Source organism: Kogia breviceps, chromosome 14, assembly GCF_026419965.1.
Source record: "Kogia breviceps isolate mKogBre1 chromosome 14, mKogBre1 haplotype 1, whole genome shotgun sequence".
Taxonomy (NCBI): Eukaryota; Metazoa; Chordata; class Mammalia; order Artiodactyla; family Physeteridae; genus Kogia; species Kogia breviceps.
In genome coordinates this window covers 87,079,426-87,102,118 of record NC_081323.1, presented here as the reverse complement: position 1 = coordinate 87,102,118, position 22,693 = coordinate 87,079,426, and the positions used below count along the sequence as shown (strand labels likewise).

The 22,693-nt window shown below is 41.0% G+C and overlaps 1 protein-coding gene across 3 annotated transcripts in view; it reads right to left on the bottom strand.

Annotated features, from left to right (window-relative positions):
* The window catches only part of RNF216 (ring finger protein 216), a 174,340-nt gene that overhangs the window by 97,890 nt on the left and 53,757 nt on the right, over nucleotides 1–22,693 (bottom strand). For all 3 annotated transcript variants that reach the window (XM_059037336.2, XM_059037334.2, XM_059037335.2), the window contains exons 7-11: nucleotides 21,392–21,556; nucleotides 13,114–13,228; nucleotides 9,281–9,420; nucleotides 3,768–3,818; nucleotides 1,928–2,065 (exon numbers count right to left, since the gene is read on the bottom strand). In XM_059037336.2, the coding sequence (XP_058893319.1) occupies nucleotides 1,928–2,065; nucleotides 3,768–3,818; nucleotides 9,281–9,420; nucleotides 13,114–13,228; nucleotides 21,392–21,556 (609 nt within the window). The remainder of the gene's footprint in view (nucleotides 1–1,927; nucleotides 2,066–3,767; nucleotides 3,819–9,280; nucleotides 9,421–13,113; nucleotides 13,229–21,391; nucleotides 21,557–22,693) is intronic.

Sequence of the window (22,693 nt, the reverse complement as noted above, 5' to 3'; positions counted from 1 at the left end):
CGGTCAGGAGGCAAAGAGGAAAAAAAAAAATTAACCAAGTTTTCAGAAACACAAAAAAAACCTCAGTGGTTAAATGCATCTTTCAATGGGAAGCAAATAAACTGTGGTTTGGAACACAGACTCTGAGATGGTAAAGGTTCCCTCTTCTGTCCCCTCTTCTCTGAGAAACCACACTCAAAACAAGAAAACCATGAAACAAAAACACCAAGTCCATCTTTGATTCTACCAGAGTACATCTATCAGCCTAAACCACAATACACAAAGATGGGAAGTAGATGAGGAAGGATAAATCGCTTAGCAGATTAGAGGAGGAAACTCACAGCTCAGTCTCTGAAAAGCAGATATTCATGATAAGCAAGTTGATTCCCTCTACAGTGCATGGAAAAGCTGGAGTTCCGAACCTCTTAGAAGGCAGAGATGAGTTGTAGGAGGGGAGGGGATTGACAAAATGCTATTGCACACTTAATAGGCTACAGTATAGTGTAAACATAACTTTTCTATGCACTGGGAAATCATAGAGTTGTGTGACTCTTTTTATTGTGATATTTGTTTTATTGCAGTGGCCTGGAACCGAACTTACAATATCTTTAAACCATGCCTATATTCTGCTAATCACAACCACTCTGCTCAATAACTGCTACTCAGGGGACTTCCCTGGTGGTGCAGTGGTTAAGAATCTGCCTGCCAATGCAGGGGACATGAGTTTGAGCCCTGGTCTGGGAAGATACCACATGCCACGGAGCAACTAAGCCTGTGTGCCACAACTACTGAGCCAGCGCACTAGAGCTTGCGATCCACATCTACTGAGCCAGTGTGCCACAACTACTAAAGCCCGCATGCCTAGAGCCTGTGCTCTGCAGCAAGAGAAGCCACCACAATGAGAAGCCCGCGCAATGCAATGAAGAGTAGCCGCCACTCGCTCCAACTAGAGAAATCCCGCCGCAGCAACGAAGACCCAATGCAGCCAAAAATAAATATATAAATACATTTATAAACAAAAAACAAAAAAACCCCTGCTACTCAGTCCTTGACAAAATTACAACTGATTTTAGAATAATTGATGTCAAGTGGTTTGATTATTGGTGGGGCATTTATGAAAAGCAATTTTGGTTTTTAAGTGTTCATTAAGACAAAACAAAACTCCTTTCCATATTGTATGTTGGTGTCAAGAGAAACTGACTTTAGACAGAGAAATATAATCTTATATAAAATATTATTCATTTTATGGGTCTTCCCTGGTGGCGCAGTGGTTGAAAGTCTGCCTGCCAATGCAGGGGATATGGGTTCGAGCCCTGGTCTGGGAGGATCCCACATGCCGCGCGGAGCAACTCGGTCTATGAGCCACAACTACTGAGCCTGCGCGTCTGGAGCCTGTGCTCCGCAACCAGAGGCCGTGACAGTGAGAGGCCCGCGCACCGCGATGAGGAGTGGCCCCCACTCACTGAAACTGGAGAAAGCCCTCACAAAGAAACGAAGACCCAACACAGCCAAAAATAATAAATAATTAATTTTTAGAAAAGAAAATATTACTCATTTTAATATAACTATATAAAACGTTTTAAAAATTTTGTTAAAAAAATACTAATTTGCAGCCTCATATGTTCAAAGAGCCCGCAAGATTCTGAGTTCATCCTTCATTTTAATTTCAAACAGAAGATGATTAAAGAAGTTGCTGCTCCAGTGAGCTGGGCATGAGAGCATGGGAAGAATTAAACCATTCCCTGAAAAGAAATCTGCTGTGCTTCAAACCAACATAATCACACAAATCAAAGGCTGTCTAGGAATCACACACATTAGCATGTCTTAGCAGAGTTCCAAATCACCTCAGAAAAGGCACTTCCATGAGGCGTTTACACTTGTCTATGAATGTGGTGTCCTCAAACTCTGTGAATATTGCCTATGTATGGACACACTGTACGGTTCTTACCTTTCCAGATCCAAAGACTGCCTCTTGGGCATATCTGATGAGACACTCTTTGCAGAACAAGTGAGCATCTGCACACTGCGTCAGTTCCTCAAATGGAAATTCCCCGTAGCAGCAGCGGCACTCAATCAACTGGCCATCCTGCAAGCCACCAGAAACACACATGAAATTCCCTACACTCAAGTAGAGGGGGCAGCCATGTTTCATATTCCCCCACTCCCCAATACATTCTGAGGTAAAAAGCAATCCCTAGAAGCCATAAAACAATGAGCTGTTTTTACTGTATAAATATAGCTTCAGATGCTAGCACAAATATTAATATGTAGCTAAAGACAGTTGAGATTTTCATGTGTTTTTTTTTTTTTCTTGCAGTACGCGGGCCTCTCACTGTTGTGGTCTCTCCCGCTGTGGAGCACAGGCTCCAGACACGCAGGCTCAGTGGCCAAGGCTCATGGGCCCAGCTGCTCTGCAGCATGTGGGATCTTCCTAGACCGGGGCACGAACCCGAGTCCCCTGCATAGGCAGGCGGACTCTCAACCACTGTGCCACCAGGGAAGGCCTCATGTTTTTTTTCAGGTATTCTTTGGTATCATCCTTTGTATAAAGTTATCATATTAATGAATTCCATGGTACCAGTGAACTGTAAGATCTATAATCAGATGTTAACATAACAGTCAGGGACAAGTGGCATGAGGGATATTATTTAAAAAGTTTTGGGCTTCCCTGGTGGCGCAGTGGCTAAGAATCCGCCTGCTCGTGCAGGGGACATGGGTTTGAGCCCTGGTTCGGGAAGATCCCACATGCCGCGGAGCAACTAAGCCCGTGCGCCACAACTACTGAGCCCATGCGCCACAACTACTGAAGCCCGTAAGCCTACAGCCTGTGCTTTGCAACAAGAGAAGCCACCACGATGAGAAGCCCACGCACTGCAACGAAGAGTAGTTCCCGCTCGCTACAAGTAGAGAAAGCCTGTGCGCAGCAACAAAGACCCAACACAGCCAAAAATAAATAAATAAAATAAATTAGAAAAAATAAAGTTGGATTTTGCTCCTTATTATAAGACAAGAGTGCGATGGGGTCACGACTCAGCCCAAGCTTTATCTTAAGTGACTACTGAAGCTATATAAAGCAGCATCTCAAGTACTGCGAGTACCAGGAAACTTACGCTTTTTATTAAGGGCAGTGATTGATCCAGTCACTAGTCCATTTCTACCAGGTTAGAAAAAGCCACTAGGGCTTCCCTGGTGGCGCAGCGGTTGAGAGTCCGCCTGCCGATGCAGGGGACGCGGGTTCGTGCCCCGGTCCGGGAGGATCCCACATGCCGCGGAGCGGCTGGGCCCGTGAGCCATGGCCGCTGAGCCTGCGCGTCCGGAGCCTGTGCTCCGCAACGGGAGAGGCCACAACAGTGAAAGGCCCGCATATCGCAAAAAAAAAAAAAAATTAATTAATAAAAATAAAAAGGCCACTACATGAGGATGGCTGACATCATACAAAAGCCATCTGGTCCTGAGGTTAGACACATCTCTTCCTTCTAACTCTATAAGTGATACGTGAATTCTAAATTTTGCTCTAAGAGTCTATCCAATGGATTCCAGGCAATGTGTTTTAAGAGGCACAACTCTAAGAATATTATCTTCCCTCCAAATCTGATCCAATTTGGAAGCAAGAGTGACTATAATGGTTTAAGTACCTGACTGTAACTTAGCTGAAGCTCAAACTCAGCAGATCAACAGCAAAGGTTATATGGGAACCAATCTGTCATCAAAATGCTCAGGAAATGTGAGAAGAGAAAACAGCTAATGAAAATACCCAGAATAAATTGATTAGGTGAGATTTTAACTACCTTTTGATACTGTTCTTCATTCATCTGCAGGGCAAGCAAAAAGTCTTCATGCTGAGGAACAAAACACCATACACGCAGATGCAAATTTAGTCAAGATGCCACAAACCACTCAGCATTTACTTTCATAAACATAAAAAAACCCTATTATTAATAGTCATCTCTTCAGTTACATAGTTTAGTAGTTTAAAAAGTTACCTGAGAGTAAATTTAAAATGCATCAGAACACTACACATGAAAAAGGAAACCATATAAGTACTACAATATATGGGGAAAACTTCCTTAAATCTGACTCAAAATATAGAAGGAATAAGAGACTGACATAAAACACTTATGAAGAGTACAGAATAGCATAAGCAAACAAAAAAAACTGAATGGGTAAAAACCAAGCTTGACAACATACTTTGTTGGTGAGGTTAGCGGGAAACAGGCACTCTTGCACATTACTGGTGGGAATGCAAAACAGTACAACCACCATGGAGGGGAATTTGGCACCATATAACAGTTACGTAAGTATTTACACTCCAATTCATCAATCGCACTTGTAGGAATCTATTCCAAAGTTATCCTGGGGCAGAAATATGAAATGATGTATGTACAAAGTTATTTATCATGGCACTATTTATAATAGCAAAAAACTGGAAACAACCCTGAATGTCCCTCAATAAGGGAATAACTGAATCAACTCTGGTACTGCAGACAACGGGACACTAGGCAGTTTTAAAAAGGAAAGAGAAAAATCTCCATGGATTGCTGTGGAGTCATCGCCAAGAAGTACACTTAAGTGAAAAAGGCAAGGGTAGAACAGTGTGTACCTTTTAATAAGAAAGAAAGGTTTAAAAGAATAAATAAATAAATATATATATATATATGCTTTTACATAAAATAAGAAAAGACAAACCAAAAACTATTAATAATGGTAATGTATAGAGGGAGTTAGAGGACATGGGGAGGACAGACAGGACAGAGGCTAGATCTCTCTGAATGTTCCTTGTTTTACAGTTTTGACTTTAAAAATACTTTACATAACTGAACAACAGAATTAAATGAAAAAGAAATTAAAAACCAATTCCTTAAAACTTAAAAATAAACAGAAACAAACTTCTTTGCTTACCAAGTTAATGGCATAACCACACTTATTTCAAGTAACTTTATAATATTTTAATTTCAAATTCCTAATCTAAGTTATAAATAAATCCTAGACCATATTTGGCAATATTATTGGTAATAACACTGGGTTGTTATTTGGGATCTACTAGGTATACAACATAGGATAAAGGAAATAAGCCATTATGGTAATGTAATTAAGAGCCAAGATTTTCAGCATAAGAGAAAAGAAATGCTTACATAAAATGAAAGAAGTAAAAAAAACCTGTAAACCAAAATTGAAATAAAAATCTTAGTATGAATTTCCACTAAAAGAAACTATGACACCTCGGAAAAGTTGGTGATTCCAGGTCCAGGTTAGGAAAAGCAGCAGTTGAACCTGGGTCACCAGGTATGCCAGAAAGCAAGGATACTGTCAAAGATGACTAGGTCCAGGACAGAGGAACTAACTTGAAGGTGACACCACTGGCCAAAGAAGGGACAATCTGGACATCAAAAAGATGACCACAACCATCTTGCCAATACTTCAACACTTCTCTGATGAGACTGACAGTGATATTAGCAAATGTGGTGTTTTGATACCATACTGTGAAATGTGCCAACATCTGGAAGGTCTACATAACTCAGTGAATCGGTGTTTGTTTATGATAAAATCATGCATGGGTGAAAGATCTATTCGAACTGCAAGCTACATTAACAGATTTTAATGTAACAGATACAGTCACAGGTAACTCTATGACGGATGGATCAAGATGACAATTCTCCAAAGGTCCAATTTCTGTTTGAGATCCAGAATTTTATCATTGAACATAAATAATCACTTCATTCATTTTTGAGAAAATTCCTGCTAAATACCTAATTTTGAATCATCATAGTTTTTCTGTCAGTCATTTTTTCAAGTAAAAATGGTTTTTTGGGGGCGTGGGTAGGGAGAAGGGCCTAATTCAGCAGCTTGCAATTCGATGTCACAAATGTTTCTCCTTGAGAAAACCATCATAGTCAGTATGCAGCAAAAGCACTTTATGCATACATTCGGCTCTCCATATATGCAGGTTCTGCATCCACAGATTCAACAACCTTGAATCAAAAATATTTGGGGGAAAAAAATTCTAGAAAGTTCCAAAAAGAAAAACTTGAATTTACAGTGTGCTGCCAATTATTTACAGAGCATTTACATTGTATTAAGTGTTGTTAAGTAATCTGGAGATGATTTAGAGTACCCGGGAGGATGTGTGTAGGTTATATGCAAATACTATGCCATTTTATACAAAGGACTTGAGCATCTATAGATTTTGGTATCTGTGGTGGGGGTCCTGGAACCAACCCCCTGTGGATACGGAGGGACAACTGTACTTCCCATTTTGTCATACAGAGTATTGAAAAGATGTTTTCAAGGGTTAAAATTTCATAAAGTAATAATTTCAACTGTTTCATCAAAGCATCAAATACATTTTTAGGTGACATGGGCTTTTGTTGTTTTTTTAAATGTGAGTGCATGGTGGTGAAGAAAGTAATGATTTCCAGTAGAGTTTGGTGCCACTGGCTTGATTCACGCTAAGGCACCATTACTTTTGTTTCTCAGTACAAATTCAACAGTGTGAAAAAGGTAAATATCGTCTTATCATGATAAGAGATTTGATGTCACAGACATCCTAAAGAGTCTGGGGAAACCCAGGGGTCCATGGGGCAAATTTGAGAGTTGTTGGTCTAGAAAACACATATAGGCACACTTCATTTTACTGCACTTTGCAGATAGTGCTTTTTTTTTTTTAAACAAACTGAAGGTTTGTTGCAACCCTGCATCAAGCAAGTCTATCAGTGCCATTTTTCCAGCAGCATTTGCTTACTTCATGTCTCTGGTCACATTTTGGCAATTCTTGCAATATTTCAAACTTTTTCATTATTATTATTACTGTATTTGTTATGGTGATCAGTGATCTTTGATGTTACCATTACAATTGTTTTGGGGTGCCACGAACTGCACCCATATAAGACAGTGACCTTAATTGACGAATGTCATGTGTGTTCGGACTGTTCCACTGACTGGCCATTCCCCATCCTTCTCCCTCTTCTCCTGCCTCCCTATTCCTTCAGACACAACAATGCTGAAATTAGGCTAATTAATAACCCTACAATGGCCTCTAAGCATTCAAATGAAAGGAAGAGTGGCCCATCTCACTTTAAATCAAAAGCTAGAAACAATTTAAGCTTAGTGAGAAAGACATGTCAAAAGTCGGGACAGGCCAAAAGCTAGGCCTCTTGCACCAAACAGTTGGTCAAGTTGTTAATGCAAAGGAAAAACTTTTGAAGGAAATTAAAAGTGCTACTCCAGTGAACACACAATGATAAGAAAGTGAAACAGCCTTACTGCTGATATGGAGGAAGATTCAGTGGTCTGGACAGAAGATCAAACCAGCCACAATATTTCCTTAAGCCAAAGCCTAATCCAAAGCAAGGCCCTAACTCTCTTCAATTCTATGAAGGCTGAGAAAGGTGAGGAAACTGCAGAAGTCTGAAGCTAGCTGAGGTTTAAGGAAAAAAGTCATCTCCATAACATAAAAGTGCAAGGTGTAGCAGCAGATGCTGACATAGAAGCCGCAGCAAGTTATCCAGAAGATCTAGCTAAGATAATTAATGAAAGGTGGCCACACTAAACAACAGATTTTCAAATGTAGACAAAACAGCCTTATATTGAAAGAAGATGCCATCTAGGACTTTCACTGCTAGAGAGAAGTCAATGCCTGGCTTCAAAGGAAAGGCTGACTCTCTTGTTAGGGGTTAATGCACCTGATGACTTTATCATTCCAAAAATCCTAGGGCCCTTAAGAATTAGGCTATACCTACTCTGCCTGTGCTCTATAAATGGAATAACAAAGCCTGGACGACAGCATATCTGTTTATAACATGGTTTACTGAATATTTTAAGCTCGTTGTTGAGAACTACTGCTCAGAAAAAGATTCCTTTCAAAATATTCCTTTACTGCTCACTGAAATGCTCCTGGTCACCTAAGAGCTCTAACGGAGATGAACGGGATTAATGTTTTCATGCCTGCTAACAAAACATTCATTATGCAGCCCATGGATCAAGGAGTAATTTTTGACTTTCAAGACTTACTACTTAAGAAATACATTTTGTAAGGCTTATAGCTGCCACAGTGATTCCTCTGATGGATCTGGGGCAAAGTCAATTGAAAACTTCTGGAAAGGATTCACCATTCTACATGCAAAGAGGAACATTCATAACTTATGGGAAGATGTCAAAATATCAACACTAACAGGAGTTTGGAAGAAGTTGATCCCAATACGTGTGGATGACTTCAATGGAGAAATTAATTGCAGATGTGGCAGAAACAGCAAGAGACCTAGAATTAGAACTGAATTGCTGCAATCTCATAATAAGACCTTAACAGGCAAGGAGTTGCTTTTTATTGATAAGCAAAGAAAGTGGTTTCTTGAGATGGAAACTATTGGTGAAGATACTACGAAGATTGTTGAAATGACAACAAAGGATTTAGAAAATCACATCAATTTAGTTGATAAGGCAGCAGCAGGAGGATTTGAGGGGACTGACTCCAATTTTGAAAGAAGTTCTACTGTGGGTAAAATGCTATCAAACAGCACTGCATGCTACAGAGAAATCATTCATGAAAGCAAGAATCGATCGATTCAGCAAACTTCATTATTGTCACATTTAAGAAATCTGGACAGCCACCCCAGCCTTCAGCAAGCACCACTCTAATCAGTCAGCAGCCACCAACACTGAGGGAAGACCCCTCACCAGCAAAAAGATTATGACTCGCTGAAAGCACAGATGATGGTTAGCAATTTTTAGCAATAAAAATATTTCTTAATTAAGGCATGGACATTGTTTTTTTTAGACATAATACTACTGCACACTTACTAGACTACAGTGTAGTGTAAACGTAACTTTTCTATGCACTGGGAAACCAAAAAATTCATATGACTAGCTTTATTGCAATATTCACTTTATTGCGGTGGTCTGGAACTGAACCCGCAGTATCTCCGAGGTTTGTTTGTATTAAATAACCAATATATGTATATTCCAGTTGACTTGCACATTTGATAGTATATTTGGAAGGATTAAAGAGCTAAATGGAATCTCTCTGTTTTTTCCTCCATTTCCTCTAATTTCCATTAGAGGGTGAAGGAGGTGAAACAGATGTGTTTACTAAGCTCCAATTAAAATTCTCTAACATAAATCTGATTTATGAAACTGTGAACTTCAGTCAGTATCATTACAAAACCTAGTTTTGTTTTCCTTTTAAAAGTTTTATAGTTTATTCAAATGAGTTACTTGAAAGAAAAGGCAAATCTTATAAGACAGTTTTATACTATGCCCTAACAGCAAACCAGAATCCCAGAAACACATTCCAAGCACATCTTCCTACCTCTGCCATCTCTTTGATTTTCTGCTCATAGAACTCCTGCTCTTGCTGTACAGCTGGAAGGAGAGCACGCCGGTCGTAAGACCTACAATGTCGCCGCTTATTTTCCAGAAAGAACATCCTCTTTTCTATTTTTTTGTCACCTAGAAGATAAATGACAATGCAAAATCACGCAGACAGGTGTTCTGCTAGGAATCCAGGCAGCCATCCCAGTCCTCTGTGGCCTGGTCCTACAGAGAATGTTTAGTGACTTTCCCATAACATATTCTATTTGGGAAAATTGGCCTCCTTACCATTCCCTAACATTCCACACACTTCCCGACTTTCTTCCTCTCCACCCCTCCCTCCCTCCTGCTTATTATAATCCAACTGAAAGGTCTCTCCTAGCCTGTCAGTACTGCACTGTGTGAATATACCACAATTTATTGTGCATTCACTACTGAGGACAGGCAGGTTTACAGTTTTGGGTTATTATGACCAGGGCTGCTATACATATGCCTGCAACTCAGCTGAGTATACGTGAAGGAGTAGAATTGCCGGATCAGCTTAGAAACAGTGCCAGTTTTCCAAAGTGTCTGTTCCAATTTACACTCTCCCCCCACCAGCGATGTATGTGAGTTTCAATCACTCCACAATGTCCTCAACACCTGATGACATCAGTTTTTAATTCAAGCCATTCTGGTAGATGCACATGCGTTTCATGCATGTTTAAAGATTTTTTGTAATTTTGAAAATTTCAAAGACAGAAAAGAGCAGTACCTAGATTTACAATAAATAACACTTAGAATAAAAGCTAACAAAATGACAAATGTCGGGCTTCCCTGGTGGCGCAGTGGTTGAGAATCCGCCTGCCGATGCAGGAGACACGGGTTCGTGCCCTGGTCCGAGAAGATCCCACATGCCGCGGAGCAACTAAGCCCGTGAGCCATGGCCGCTAGGCCTGCGCGTCCGGAGCCTGTGCTCCGCAACGGGAGAGGCCACAACAGTGAGAGGCCCGCATACCGCAAAAAAAAAAAAAAAAAAAAAAAAAAAGAGAAATGTCAAATCTTGCAGTTGATCTGATTTAGGTTTTGTATTTCTTTGGTTGATTTGGTAATGTACATTTTCTAGAAAAGTGTCTATTCCATCCAGATTTTCTATTTACTCAAAAAACCTATTGGATAATCTCTTTTGATTTTATCAATATTTACTATACACTGATACGCTTTGTTTTTCCTCTCTTTTCTCTTGTTCACTCTCACTAGTTTTTAAAAATTAAAACATTTTTTTTCATTGATTATTTAGAAAACAGTTTTTGGTTCTCTATTCTGTTCCATCTATCTGTCTCTATCTCTGCCAAGCCCACCTGGTTTTCTTTTTAAAGACTATTTATTTTATTAATTTATTTAATTTTATTTTTTGGCTGCGTTGGGTCTTAGTTGCAGCACACGGGATCTTTGTTGCGGCATGCAGGATCTTTCGTTACAGCGCTCGTACTTAGTTGCCCTGTGGCATGTGGGATCTTAGTCCCCCGAGCAGGGATTGGTCCCCTGCACTGGAAGGTGGATTTTTAACCACTGGACCACCAGGGAAGTCCCAAGACCACCTGGTCTTAATCACTATGTAGTAAGTCTTGAAATCCAGTAGACTGATTTCTCCCACTTTTTCTTCTTTTTAAAAATCACTGGGACTTCTCTGGTGGCGGAGTGGTTAACAATCTGCTGGCCAATGCAGGGGACATGGTTTTGAGCCCTGGTCTGGGAAGATCCCACATGCTGCGGAACGACTAAGCCCGTGTGCCACACTATTGGGCCTGTGCTCTAGAGCCCTCGAGCCAAAACTACTGATAAATAAATTTATTAAAAAAAATCATTTTAGCTATTCTAGTACCCTGCCTTTCTGTATAAATTTTAGGATAATTTTAGGATACCTTGACTGTATCTACAAAAAAATCTTGCTGGGATTTTGACAGAAATTACGTTAAGCATGGTACCAATTTGGGGAGGATTTACATCTTCACTGAGTCTTCCAATCCATGAACATAGTACATTTCTCCATTTATTTATATTTTCTTTGATTTCTTTCTTCAGTGTTTTGTAGTTTTCATCATAAGTCCTGTACATGTATTGTTAGATTCACATCTAAGTATTTAATTTTTTTCAGAGCGACTTTACTTTACAAATTAATTATTTATTTATTTATGGCTGTGTTGGGTCTTCATTGCTGCGTGCAGGCTTTCTCTAGCTGCAGTGAGTGGGGGCTACTCTTTGTTGTGGTGCGTGGACTTCTCATTGCGGTGGCTTCTTTTGTTGCAGAGCACGGACTCTAGGTATGTGGGCTTCAGTAGTTGTGGCACGTAGGCTCAGCAGTTGTGGCCCACGCGCTCTAGAGCGCAGGCTCAGTAGTTGTGACGCACTGGTTTAGTAGCTCCGTGGCATGTAGGATCTTCCCGAACCAGGGATCAAACCCGTTTCCCCTGCATTGGCAGATGATTCTTAACCACTGTGCCACCAGGGAAGTCCCAGGAAGGTACATTTTTGGCTTGATATAAAGGAAGAACTTTCTAAAAGACATAGCTGACCAATAAGGGAATAGATCATCTTGTGAAGTGGTACTTTCTTTTCTCTACCACTGAAAGTCGGAAACAAATATTGAATGACTATGTATTAGGGATGCCTACTCTAAACTCTAGATACATTCAGCTGAATGAAAAACCACCTATACAATGTCCCCACTTCCATTCTGCCACAGATCTGTGAGAATGTCATGTCAGGAGAGCACTGCTTCACAGAGTAGCTTGGTGACCTTAGAAGTCAGAGCCTAGGACTTTTTTTTTTTTTTTTTCCACGGTACACGGGCCTCTCACTGTTGTGGCCTCTCTCGTTGCAGAGCACAGGCTCTGGACGCACAGGCTCAGTGGCCATGGCTCATGGACCTAGCCGCTCCGCGGCATGTGGGATCTTCCCGGACCGGGGCACGAACCCGTGTCCCCTGCATCGGCAGGCGGACTCTCAACCACTGCGCCACCAGGGAAGCCCTCAACCACTGCGCCACCAGGGAGGCCCTAGGACGTTTTCTTTTAGATCCTGAAGAGTTCAAAAATTCAAATACTTTCCAACTCTATAACTATCTCATGGATTTTTCATTTAGTCACACCTGAAGTCAAGTCATGAAATTAATTACAGATGTAACGGAAAGACACATAGGAGAAAAGAAAGGGGAAATATTCTTATTTATGACATAATCTACAGGAAAAGTTGAAGTGGACTCTTTTCTTAGACACAAGCAACTAAGATCAAATTTGTTGCAAAATTCAGCAAGTTTACCTTGGCGGGGGGTGGGGAGTTAGACCTGAAGTAACCTCTTTGAAAGAGCTTTCAGCAGTTACTTCATCAATATGAATAACATAATTTTAAATAAACAGCTTAAGTGGCAGTTTAAGAGCTGTTTAGTTCTTTTCTGTGTAGAAGCCACTCTCTCAGGTGTGTAAGTGACTCCTCTGCAGTAAGCAATCAATCACTGGTCTAGCTTTTACTATGCAGTGATAAGGTTAATTCTTGTCAAACCTTCAAGACCTCTTTTCCCTCCAAGCTGAAGAATGTCCCCAAACACTTTTCCACATGTGAATCTAACACGACACACAATTTTCCTGGCATGGTGTATCCTAAACAGAAAGATGACAAACGTAGCCACTTTCTAAAAACAATGATGCGCCATCAAAGCAGTCATGTCAGTGACACTCCTCAGACTGCTGTAACAGGACACTTCTAAGCAGCCATACCACGACTCCCCTTACGGGCTATGCGGGAGCAGACGGCTCTGCAAACACCATCAGCACACTCACGTTTGGCCATTACCTTGTTCAAATTTGAAATCTATGTAAGAATACTGATTCATTTCTTTTCTCTTTTTTCTTTTTCCACTGGTTTCTGGCGACAGCTCCTGCCATTTTTTAATGGCATCAGAAAAGGCCTAAAAGTTGAGAAAGGGAAGGGTTACTGCTGTAAATGGGACAACAAAAGTACATGAAACATCGGCAATCCCCAAATCTCGTTGTGACTCACAGCTATCTTCCCTGCATGGCTTACCAGAAAAGGCAGCAGCAAAATAAACAGGTAGCATTTCATTATTTTCATTTTCTCTTCCAACAACTGCTATAACAGTAGAACCAAAATGCTTACTGATAAAGGTACACAAGAAAATAGAAACTACTGAAGCTGTCCTTGAATAAGCACAGGTTAAATCACATAACAAATGGCTACAAGTTATATTTTACAGGCAGCATCTTACATGGTGTTTCCCTCCTCCACTTCCCCCACATTCTCGTTGCTTTCACCCACATCCCCACTTTGTACTGAACACTGGAGTGCAAAATTCTTATGCCAGTGATAATCCCTTTTCTTCCATTCCTTTAGCTTCTCCCCCTTTTTAGATCTTTCCAATAGGCATTTAAAGGTGCTCAAGTCTCTGCCATCTTAAAAAAAGAAGAAAACCTTTCATTCCCTGACCTCCTTCCTCTTCCAGCTACCAGCCCTTTTCTTCTTCCTCTTTTTTTGTAGCCAAACTTATCAAAAGAGCCATCTGTACATCATTCCATCACCTCGCCTCCCACCCACGAGCAGCCAACTCCCTCTAATCTGGCCTCTACCCCACCTTTCCACTTGCTAATCTTCCTAACACGGGGCTAACTCCTCATCTCACTGGATCTCTCAGCAGTACCAAAGACGCTGCCTGCTCCACTCTCTTGACTTCCTCCTTCCTCGCTGCCTGCTGCTCTACCTAGTTTTTCCATGTTGGGAGTCCTCAAGGCAGTCTTGGCTCTCTTCTCACCCAACAGTCTCTCTAGGTACACCTCATCCAGGCTGGTAAGGTCACCTTCCATATGCTGACGACTCTCAAAATCCCTTCTCCAGTTTGTATTTCCCACCTTTTTTGTCCATTCAGCCAACCAATGAATTGCTTTTACCTGGATGTCTCATAGGCCTCACCCAGCATGCTGGCAGTTCAGCGTTTCCCAGACAGAATTCATGATTTCTAAGGATCACCCATGCATCTTAATCTACCTCCTACCTCCCTTCCTTTTCAAAGCTCCTAAGTTTGGGAATCAGAAGGGAGTTACCATTCATTGTGCGTGCCTCCTATACGCTAAGCACTACATGTGGCCCTTTCAAGTCCTTACTTATTTAATTCTCACAACAATCCTCTGAGGGAGATATTATTTATTTTATAGTAGAGGGAAGCAAGGCTTAGAGAAAGGAACTTGCTCCCAGTCAAACCTTAATTAAAGCTAGTATAGGAAGTCAGGCCGGTCTCGGAACTAAAGCTCCTCTCTTTGACGTCACCTTGCCCTCAGATTTCAGTGAAACCCCATCAAGAGCCGGCCAACAGCAAGATTCATTTTGCTACCTCTCTATATCCCGGATCAACGTCCTCCACAGCTGCAGTGCCTCCTCCCTTGCTTTCTGTTTCTTCTTTCTGTCCCACTACCCAAGATGTTCCCCACAAATCCTTAGGCACCAATCTTAAAGTCACATGTTTGTACTCAGCTGCAAAACTACTAATCTATACCAAGTTTTATCTACAGGTAAAACCCCACCCTTGAACCAGGGCTATGTGCAAAAACCCAGGAAAGGAGGCAGGATAAGTTATTATGATTTGCATTTTAAAAATGAGGTAATTAAACGGTAGATGTCATTTATCAGCAACATTTATCAGAATGTGAACTCAGAGCTCATAACTGGTAGGCAGTCTACTGGATTTTCAACCACACTACACTGTCATAAAGCACAGAGGCTTCTGGGACTTCTCTGGCGGTCCAGTGGTTAAGACTCCATGCTTCCAATGCAGGGCGCCCGGGTTCAGTCCCTGGTCAGGGAACTAGATCCCGCATGCCGCAACTAAAAGATCCCACATGCCGCAGCTAAGACCCGGTGCAGCCAAATAAATAAATATTAAAGAAACAAACAGGGCTTCCCTGGTGGCGCAGTGGTTGAGAATCCGCCTGCCGATGCAGGAGACACGGGTTCGTGCCCTGGTCCGGGAGGATCCCACATGCCGCGGAGCAACTAAGCCCGTGAGCCATGGCCGCTGGGCCTGCGCGTCCGGAGCCTGTGCTCCGCAACGGGAGAGGCCACAACAGTGAGAGGCCCGCATACCGCAAAAAAAAAAAAAAAAAAAAAAAAGAAACAAACAAAAAACATAGAGGCTCCTGACTGGAAGAACTGAGGTCATTACCTTGGTCCCATTTAAATACTGCTTCTAGTTAGCAGGGAAAAAAAAATTCCAAATATATGAACACAAACTCATACTTGTCAGGAAGCTGTACCTTAAAACAAAATGTTGCCTAAAAATTAAAGGCACCTCCAAAATCTTACCTTAATAGTTATATTAACATTCATTACTTATCTATTTTTGTTTTTTTCTGGTCGTGCCTCTAAGCTTGCAGGATCTCAGTTCCCCGACCAGGGACTGAACCTGGGCCACGGCAGTGAAAGCGCTGAGTCCTAGCCACTGGACCACCAGGTAACTCCCTACTTATCCTACTGACTAAAGGTCCAGTAGACAAATAAAATCAGAGAATCAGAATTTCTTCCTTTTGAGACCTGCTAGTTATAATTCACACCTACACAACCAAAAGGCATCACAGTTACTTTTCTTACCTTTTAGCCTTTCACATATTATTCCTCTAGTGAAAGCATCTTTAAGACCCTGTTCAAATGACATCTTCATTTCTTTCCTAGTGCCCTCATGCACCTTTATTCACTCTATTTTATAATACTCATCACATTGCTTTAGCCTTTTTTAAAACTTTAATCTCCTCCAACAGACTGAAAATTCTTTGGAAAGAAGCTAATTTGTATTCTATGCATGTCAGTGTCCTCAGGGTCTAGTCAGTAACTACCAAGAAGTAAGTACCCCAAAAACTTACCAGGAAGAACACAGAACAGATAATGAAGAACAAATTTTAAAAACTTTCCTTTTGTTGTTTCTGGCACTTTTCCCTCCAGCCTGCTCACACTCACAAATCAAATACCCACTCAGAGTATTCGTTTTGAGAATCAAGGATACAGTCTGGTAAGATTTTTGGGCCATCTCTGACAATAGCCAAACTTCTTTTAAGGGATGACCTAAAAACACGACAATGGTCATGTGATGATGCAAAAGCTGAGAAGTAGACAGAGACTCCTCTGTGGAGCCTGGTGGAAAGGTCAGGTCCAGAGACAGGGATATGTTACCTGCATGGAGACAGAGATGACCATTCAAGTACACAGAGGGAGAAATCTAGGAAGCCTGGGTAGTCAATACTCTGAGAACAGAAGTCAAGGGGTGGGTTAAAAAAGATGGCCCTGCCCACTAGCATTAAGCTCCACGAAGGAAGGGAACCTGTATATTCACTGTGACATTCCCAATGTGTGACCTATGGCAGGCATTCAACAAACTGCCTGAAAGAAAGAGGCAGTCACAACTGGGGCAGAATTATTGAGAAGAATTAGGAGGGGACATAATTTTCAATCCAGTGGAACCATCAGTCAAGCATGAGTGTGTAAAGGAAGACACAGAAAGTTGTCAGGATCTAGAATACAGAAAATTAATCTTTGTCAAAAGGCAAAGGGAATTCCCAAGATAACAGCTATGCAGCAGGCGTGAAGAACAATCCGAACAGACTGGAGTCTACCAGCAGGTGAATGGATAAAGAAGGTGTGGAATATATATACAATGGAATACTACTCAGCCATAAAAAAGAATGAAATGTTGCCATATGCAACAACATGGATGGGCTTAGAGGGCATTATGCTAAGTGAGATAAGTCAGACAGAGAAAGACAAATACTGCATGATATCACTTACATGTAGAATCTAAAAAGTACAACAAACTACTGAATATAACAAAAAAGAAACAGACTCACATATACAGAGAACTAGTGGTTACCAGTGGGGAGAGGGAAGGGGAGAAGGGAAATATAAGGATGGGGAATTAAGAGGTACAAACTATTAGGTATAAAATAAACTAAAAAGGATATATTGTACAACACAGGGAATATAGCCAGTATTTTATAATAACTGTAAATGGAGTATAACCTTTAAAAATTGTGAATCACTATACTGTACACCTGTAACTTATGTAATATTGTACAGCAAGTACACTTTAATTGAAAAAAAAAAGAAAAAGAACAGACTGGAAGAGGAAGGAGGAGGGCTCTGGGTTAAAAAAAACAAAAACCAAAAAAACAAAACAATAAGCAAAACTAGAATAAGAACAACTTTCAAGTTGTTGGGTGTGGAAAGATTTACCCAGAGTCAAAAAACAAAACAAAAAAAGCAAATGAAAAAACCAAGGCAATTGATTTTTAACTCTATGAAAAACACAAAATTCAAAAAAGTAAACATTATCATAGTACATTACTTGCCCTAGCAGTGAACATTTCCATAGTCATAATATTGACAATTCTAAAAACAGATTTAAAAAAAGCTGTATGCATCTAAAAGATGAGTGTCTGTTAGATCTAGAACCTCCATCTACCATAAAGAGTAAACTATAACAAATGAATCAAGCATAATAATATGTTCATAAACGTGGAGGTAAATACCAGAAAAAAAAAACATATAAAAGAGTTGTGAGTTGCCTCTAGACAGGACAGGAAGAGGATGAAGAAGGGGGCTTCAGCCTGCTGTTCACAAAATTATAAATGAGCATTTTGCCACTATTGTATTTTATTTATTTAAAAAAATTTTTTGGCCACGCTGCACAGCATGCAGGATCTTAGTTCCCTGAACAGGGATTGAACCCACACCCACTACAGTGGAAGTACAGAGAGTTTTAATCACTGGACAGCCAGGGAAGTCCCTGATTTTTTTTAAACTATGGAAATTAATTAGTTTGATAAAAATAAACATTCATTTTAAGAAGTAGTTCCTGTTGTGAATTTTAAGGATGACCAGCTCTCTCCAGTTTAGAAGTTATTCATTGAAAACAGTGCTGATAGCACTTCTGTTCCTACAGAACTTTACAACCAGAAGAAACATTACTGCAGCTGCACTGGGGTCTCCAACGAGCTTACCCACAGGATACACCCATAAAAAGAGTGGAGCTAAAATATCCACAAGTGCACACACATGCGGGTAGAGTCTTCCTGCACTCTGGGCCTCCACACCACAGGCTTGGAACAAACCAGAGTGGGCCCTCCTGGTCACAGGCCTCTCTAACATGAATTCAGCACTGCAAACCTAAGGAGGCCGAACCACGCAAGGCTCTTGTGCTCTTGTACTACACTAAGGACCAACTCTGAAGATAGCACTGAGTAACTGTTAAGTAAAAAGGTTTGAAAATTATTCTGTAGCACACAGAGAGAAGTGTGAAGGGATGGGAACTTGTTACTGAAACTCGATATATGTGAGGCACTGTGTTATAGGCCTGCTATATATTATCTCATCTAATTCTCACATTACCCATCTAAGACATCCACTATTCACTAACAGAAAACTGAAGCTCTGCAAGTTTAAGACACTTGCTTAAAGTCACACACCAACAAGTGGCAGAAGTAGAATTAAAATTCAAGAGAGAGAAAAAAAATCAAACCTAAGTTTGATCAAGATTCTAGATGTAACCATCAATTTATACAAAATTGAGTGGACAGAGGAATCATTTAATTACAATGCAGGGGTGCAGTCAGCAAAATCTAGACTGTGAAAACCTGTAAGATAAAACAACCCAGTTTTCCTCAACAAACAGGCAGTAAGGAAAAATAAAGGGGGAAGAAAGAGAGAGAGCTTACAGATTTTTAAAAAGATTTAAGAACTTATCAATCAACTGCAATGAACAGATTTTACTTGGAACTCTATGACCAAACAAGCTAAAGATTTTGACATATTCAGAGAAATCTGAATGCTGACTGGGTATCTGATGATGTTAATTTTTAAGCTGTGATAATGGTATTTTGATTGTTTTATTTTTTTTTTTTTGCGGTAGGCGGGCCTCTCACTGTTGTGGCTTCTCCCATTGCAGAGCACAGGCTCTGGACGTGCAGGCTCAGTGGCCATGGCTCACGGGCCCAGCCGCTCCGCGGCACGTGGGATCCTCCTGGACCGGGGCACAAACCCACGTCCCCTGCATCGGCAGGCGGACTCTCAACCACTGAGCCACCAGGGAAGCCCCTGATTGTGTTTTAAAAATTATTCTGTCTTTGGATTTATCTTTTAAAGATAAATACTGAAATACCTATGGATGAAAAAAATGAAATGAAGCTTGGAATTTACTTCACAACAGTCTGGGAGGGAGAAGCGTGTAGGGGTGGAAATACAATACAATAAGACTGGGCAGGAGCTGATAACTGCTGAAACTGAGTGACAGTAAGCAGGGGCTTGTTACCATACCATCTTTGCTTCTATATGTGTTTGATGTTAATAGTAAAAAGTGAAAAAAAGAGAAATCCACGGAGAACTGACTCTGTCTTCAGTCAGCATACCTTCCCAAAGCTATCACCATGTTTGGGGAGTGGCGCAGGGAAGACATGCTATTGCTGAAACTCGGAAGCATCTCCGGGTATGTTTTCTACACCCCTGTCCATGTGAGTGTAACTTCCTACAAGGCAGAAGTCTTGTGCACCATGTCCATACAGCAGGGAGACTTTCTGATTGAGCACATCAGACTTTAGCTTCTGTCAAACATTATTTCTCCTTAAACACCTTACATTCATTCCAATAGTCCAACCCACCTTTTTTCAAAATCCTGCAAATTTTAAAATTACCCACCAAAACAAGCAGACACCATAAAAATATAAAGGGCCAGAAAAACGAGGAAAAGGATAAGGAAGGTATGAACAAGAACTGAGCCACAAAGCCCTACAACCTCCCACCCATATAACTAGTAGGTCTTCAGTGGGGAGAAGCATGTGCGAGCAGTTATTCTTACTGATCTCAGGATGGCGGCAGGGACATTACCAGTGAGGACCAGCCCACACCCAGACCACAGGGGCTGTCTCCTGCTGCTGCCCTCTTACTTCTCATCTAGGCTCCCTGGGAGCTCGGAAAAGGTGTGAGGCACCACAGCATCAGTAAAGATGCCAGGCAGGGCCTAAATATGAAAGAGCCCCTTCTTTCTCAAGGTCATTATTTTGGTGGGGAGGAACTCATTCATTTTTCAATGACAGTACAGACATTCCCTCTTTAGCATGGGGAATGAGACTCAGAAACAGAAGGCACTATCTCTGTGTTCCTTTCAGAGTAATTTTACCTAAAATGAACCTACAATTAATTAGGAGTTTGTTGACAGCTGCCTACCTAGATGTTATCAATCTAAAGGTAGAAGGGGCCTACATTCAGCAAATTCACCGATGTTCACCTTCTTTCAGGTTAAGACCCAGTGGGTGTTTTAATCGTTAAAGTAACTGCACATTTGCTTGTCTTCTGGCAAGAAAAGCGTACTGTCTGCTGAGCATCACCAGAACTCCAGCAGGAGAGATGGATTTAAAGGCAGGAGAAAGAAGAGGAACGAGTCAAGGACCTGTTGGTGCTCACTCTTCCACCCTGGCTGACGGCTATGAAACGGGGAATGTACAATGGACTTCACTAAATGAAGCATGTCTGCTACCCACTAGTGACCAGCACCCTTCCAAGCCCTGGAACAGAGACCCTTACATGGAACCTAACTTAGGGCCCAGAAGAAAAAAAACAAAACCTCGAAAGCTGTCAGTAGCTGCCTACTCTCTTCTGAGGCAAACCACCACTCCCTGGGGAGAGCTGGGTTCCTGGGCCCTTTACAGACTCTGCGTGTAGCGGCTAACTGAGCCATCTGGGGGAGGACTGCGGTGGCCAGCTCCCAGTCAGAAAGCAAATGAGGGAGGAGTAGCACTGAAATGCATCTTTCACACTCTAGTCATCCACATTCCATGGGAAAATTCATTACCCTCCATGTCTTTATGGTCAAACCAGAACTTCCCTGCTTCTAATATGTATTTCTTTTCATTCAGTTCTTCCTGATCAGCAAATACCTTTGTCTATTTATCTTCACCCTGACAAACTCCTTAGCTCTTTACCATCATAAACCATCCCAATTTCCACAAGCTGAACTCTTCATTCTATTATCACGGGAAGGAGCAGTCAAGAGGTGTGACCCCACCAGGAAGACCAAGTAGAGCACCTTTCGGGTGATTGCATAGTGTCCTTTGAGCTCATGCAGGGCCCACTTGATGTCCTGACTGCTGAGCATTTTGAAGTCGGCCATCAGGAGGTCAGCAGCTTGGATGAAGCAGCGCTGGTCAAGAGGAGCCAATTTAGAATAGTCAAAAAAGTCTATTTTAGGCAACTGAAACGAGAGAGAGGCACAACATTAGAGGCCAGACGGTGCATTTCCTATGAGGGGGAATCATCGGAAGAATTATTTACTACCGAAGAGAATAATCTGACTTGTACTCATAATTACTCTAAAGGAGGATACCAACCCTGAAGAGAGATGAAGAAATGATAGTTCAGAGAGGTTAAACAGTCTGTCTGGAGTCTGAAGACTAGTTTTACTAGTTGGAACTATGAAAAAGTATAGCTGGGGATTTGAACCCAATTTTTTAGCCATTTTCTTTTCACAAAATGTTTAGAAAAATGAATTTTTTTCCACCTACAAAATACAGGCATACTTCAGGGAAACTGCGGGTTTGGTTCCAGACCACTGCAATAAAGTTAGTATCACAATAAAACGAGTCACACAAATTTTTTGTTTTCCCAATGCAAAGAAAAGTTAAAGTTATGTTTACACCATACTGTAGTCTAGTAAGTGTGCAACAGCATATGTACAAAAAAAAAGGTACATGCTGCAATTAATAATTTATTGCTAAAAAATGTTAACCATCATCTGAGCTTTCAGCAAGTCAGTCTTTTTGCAACAGTAACATCAAAGGTCACTGATCACAGATCACCATGACAAATATAATAAAGTCAGAAATATTGTGAGAATTACCAAAATGTGACATAGAGACACAAGGTGAACAAATGCTGTTGGAAAAATGGCACCGACAGATTTGCTCAAGGCAGGATTGCCACAAACCTTTAATTTGTAAAAAAAAATTGTAACATCTGAAAAGCACAATAAAGTAAAGAGCAATAAAATGAGTAATACCCATACATAAAAGAAAGAGTCAAAAAGAATTTGTGGTAAGTAGAAGGATGGTACAACAGATCCCAGTGAAGCAGTTCTGAACTGTACTTTCCTTCAACCACTTAACACACTAAATGCTAGTCTGGATCACAAATGAAGACAATGATTAAGATTTCTAAAAACCAAACTGTTTATATCTTGATACAGGATTTGGTTACACAGGTGTATGTACTGTATATAAATCTTATACAAAAAGAAAAACTGTAAACAGACATTAAACTCTAGGCAATAATCTGCATGCTAAAGTATTTAAGGGGCAGTGTGTTGATGTTTTTGCAATTTACTTTGAAGTGC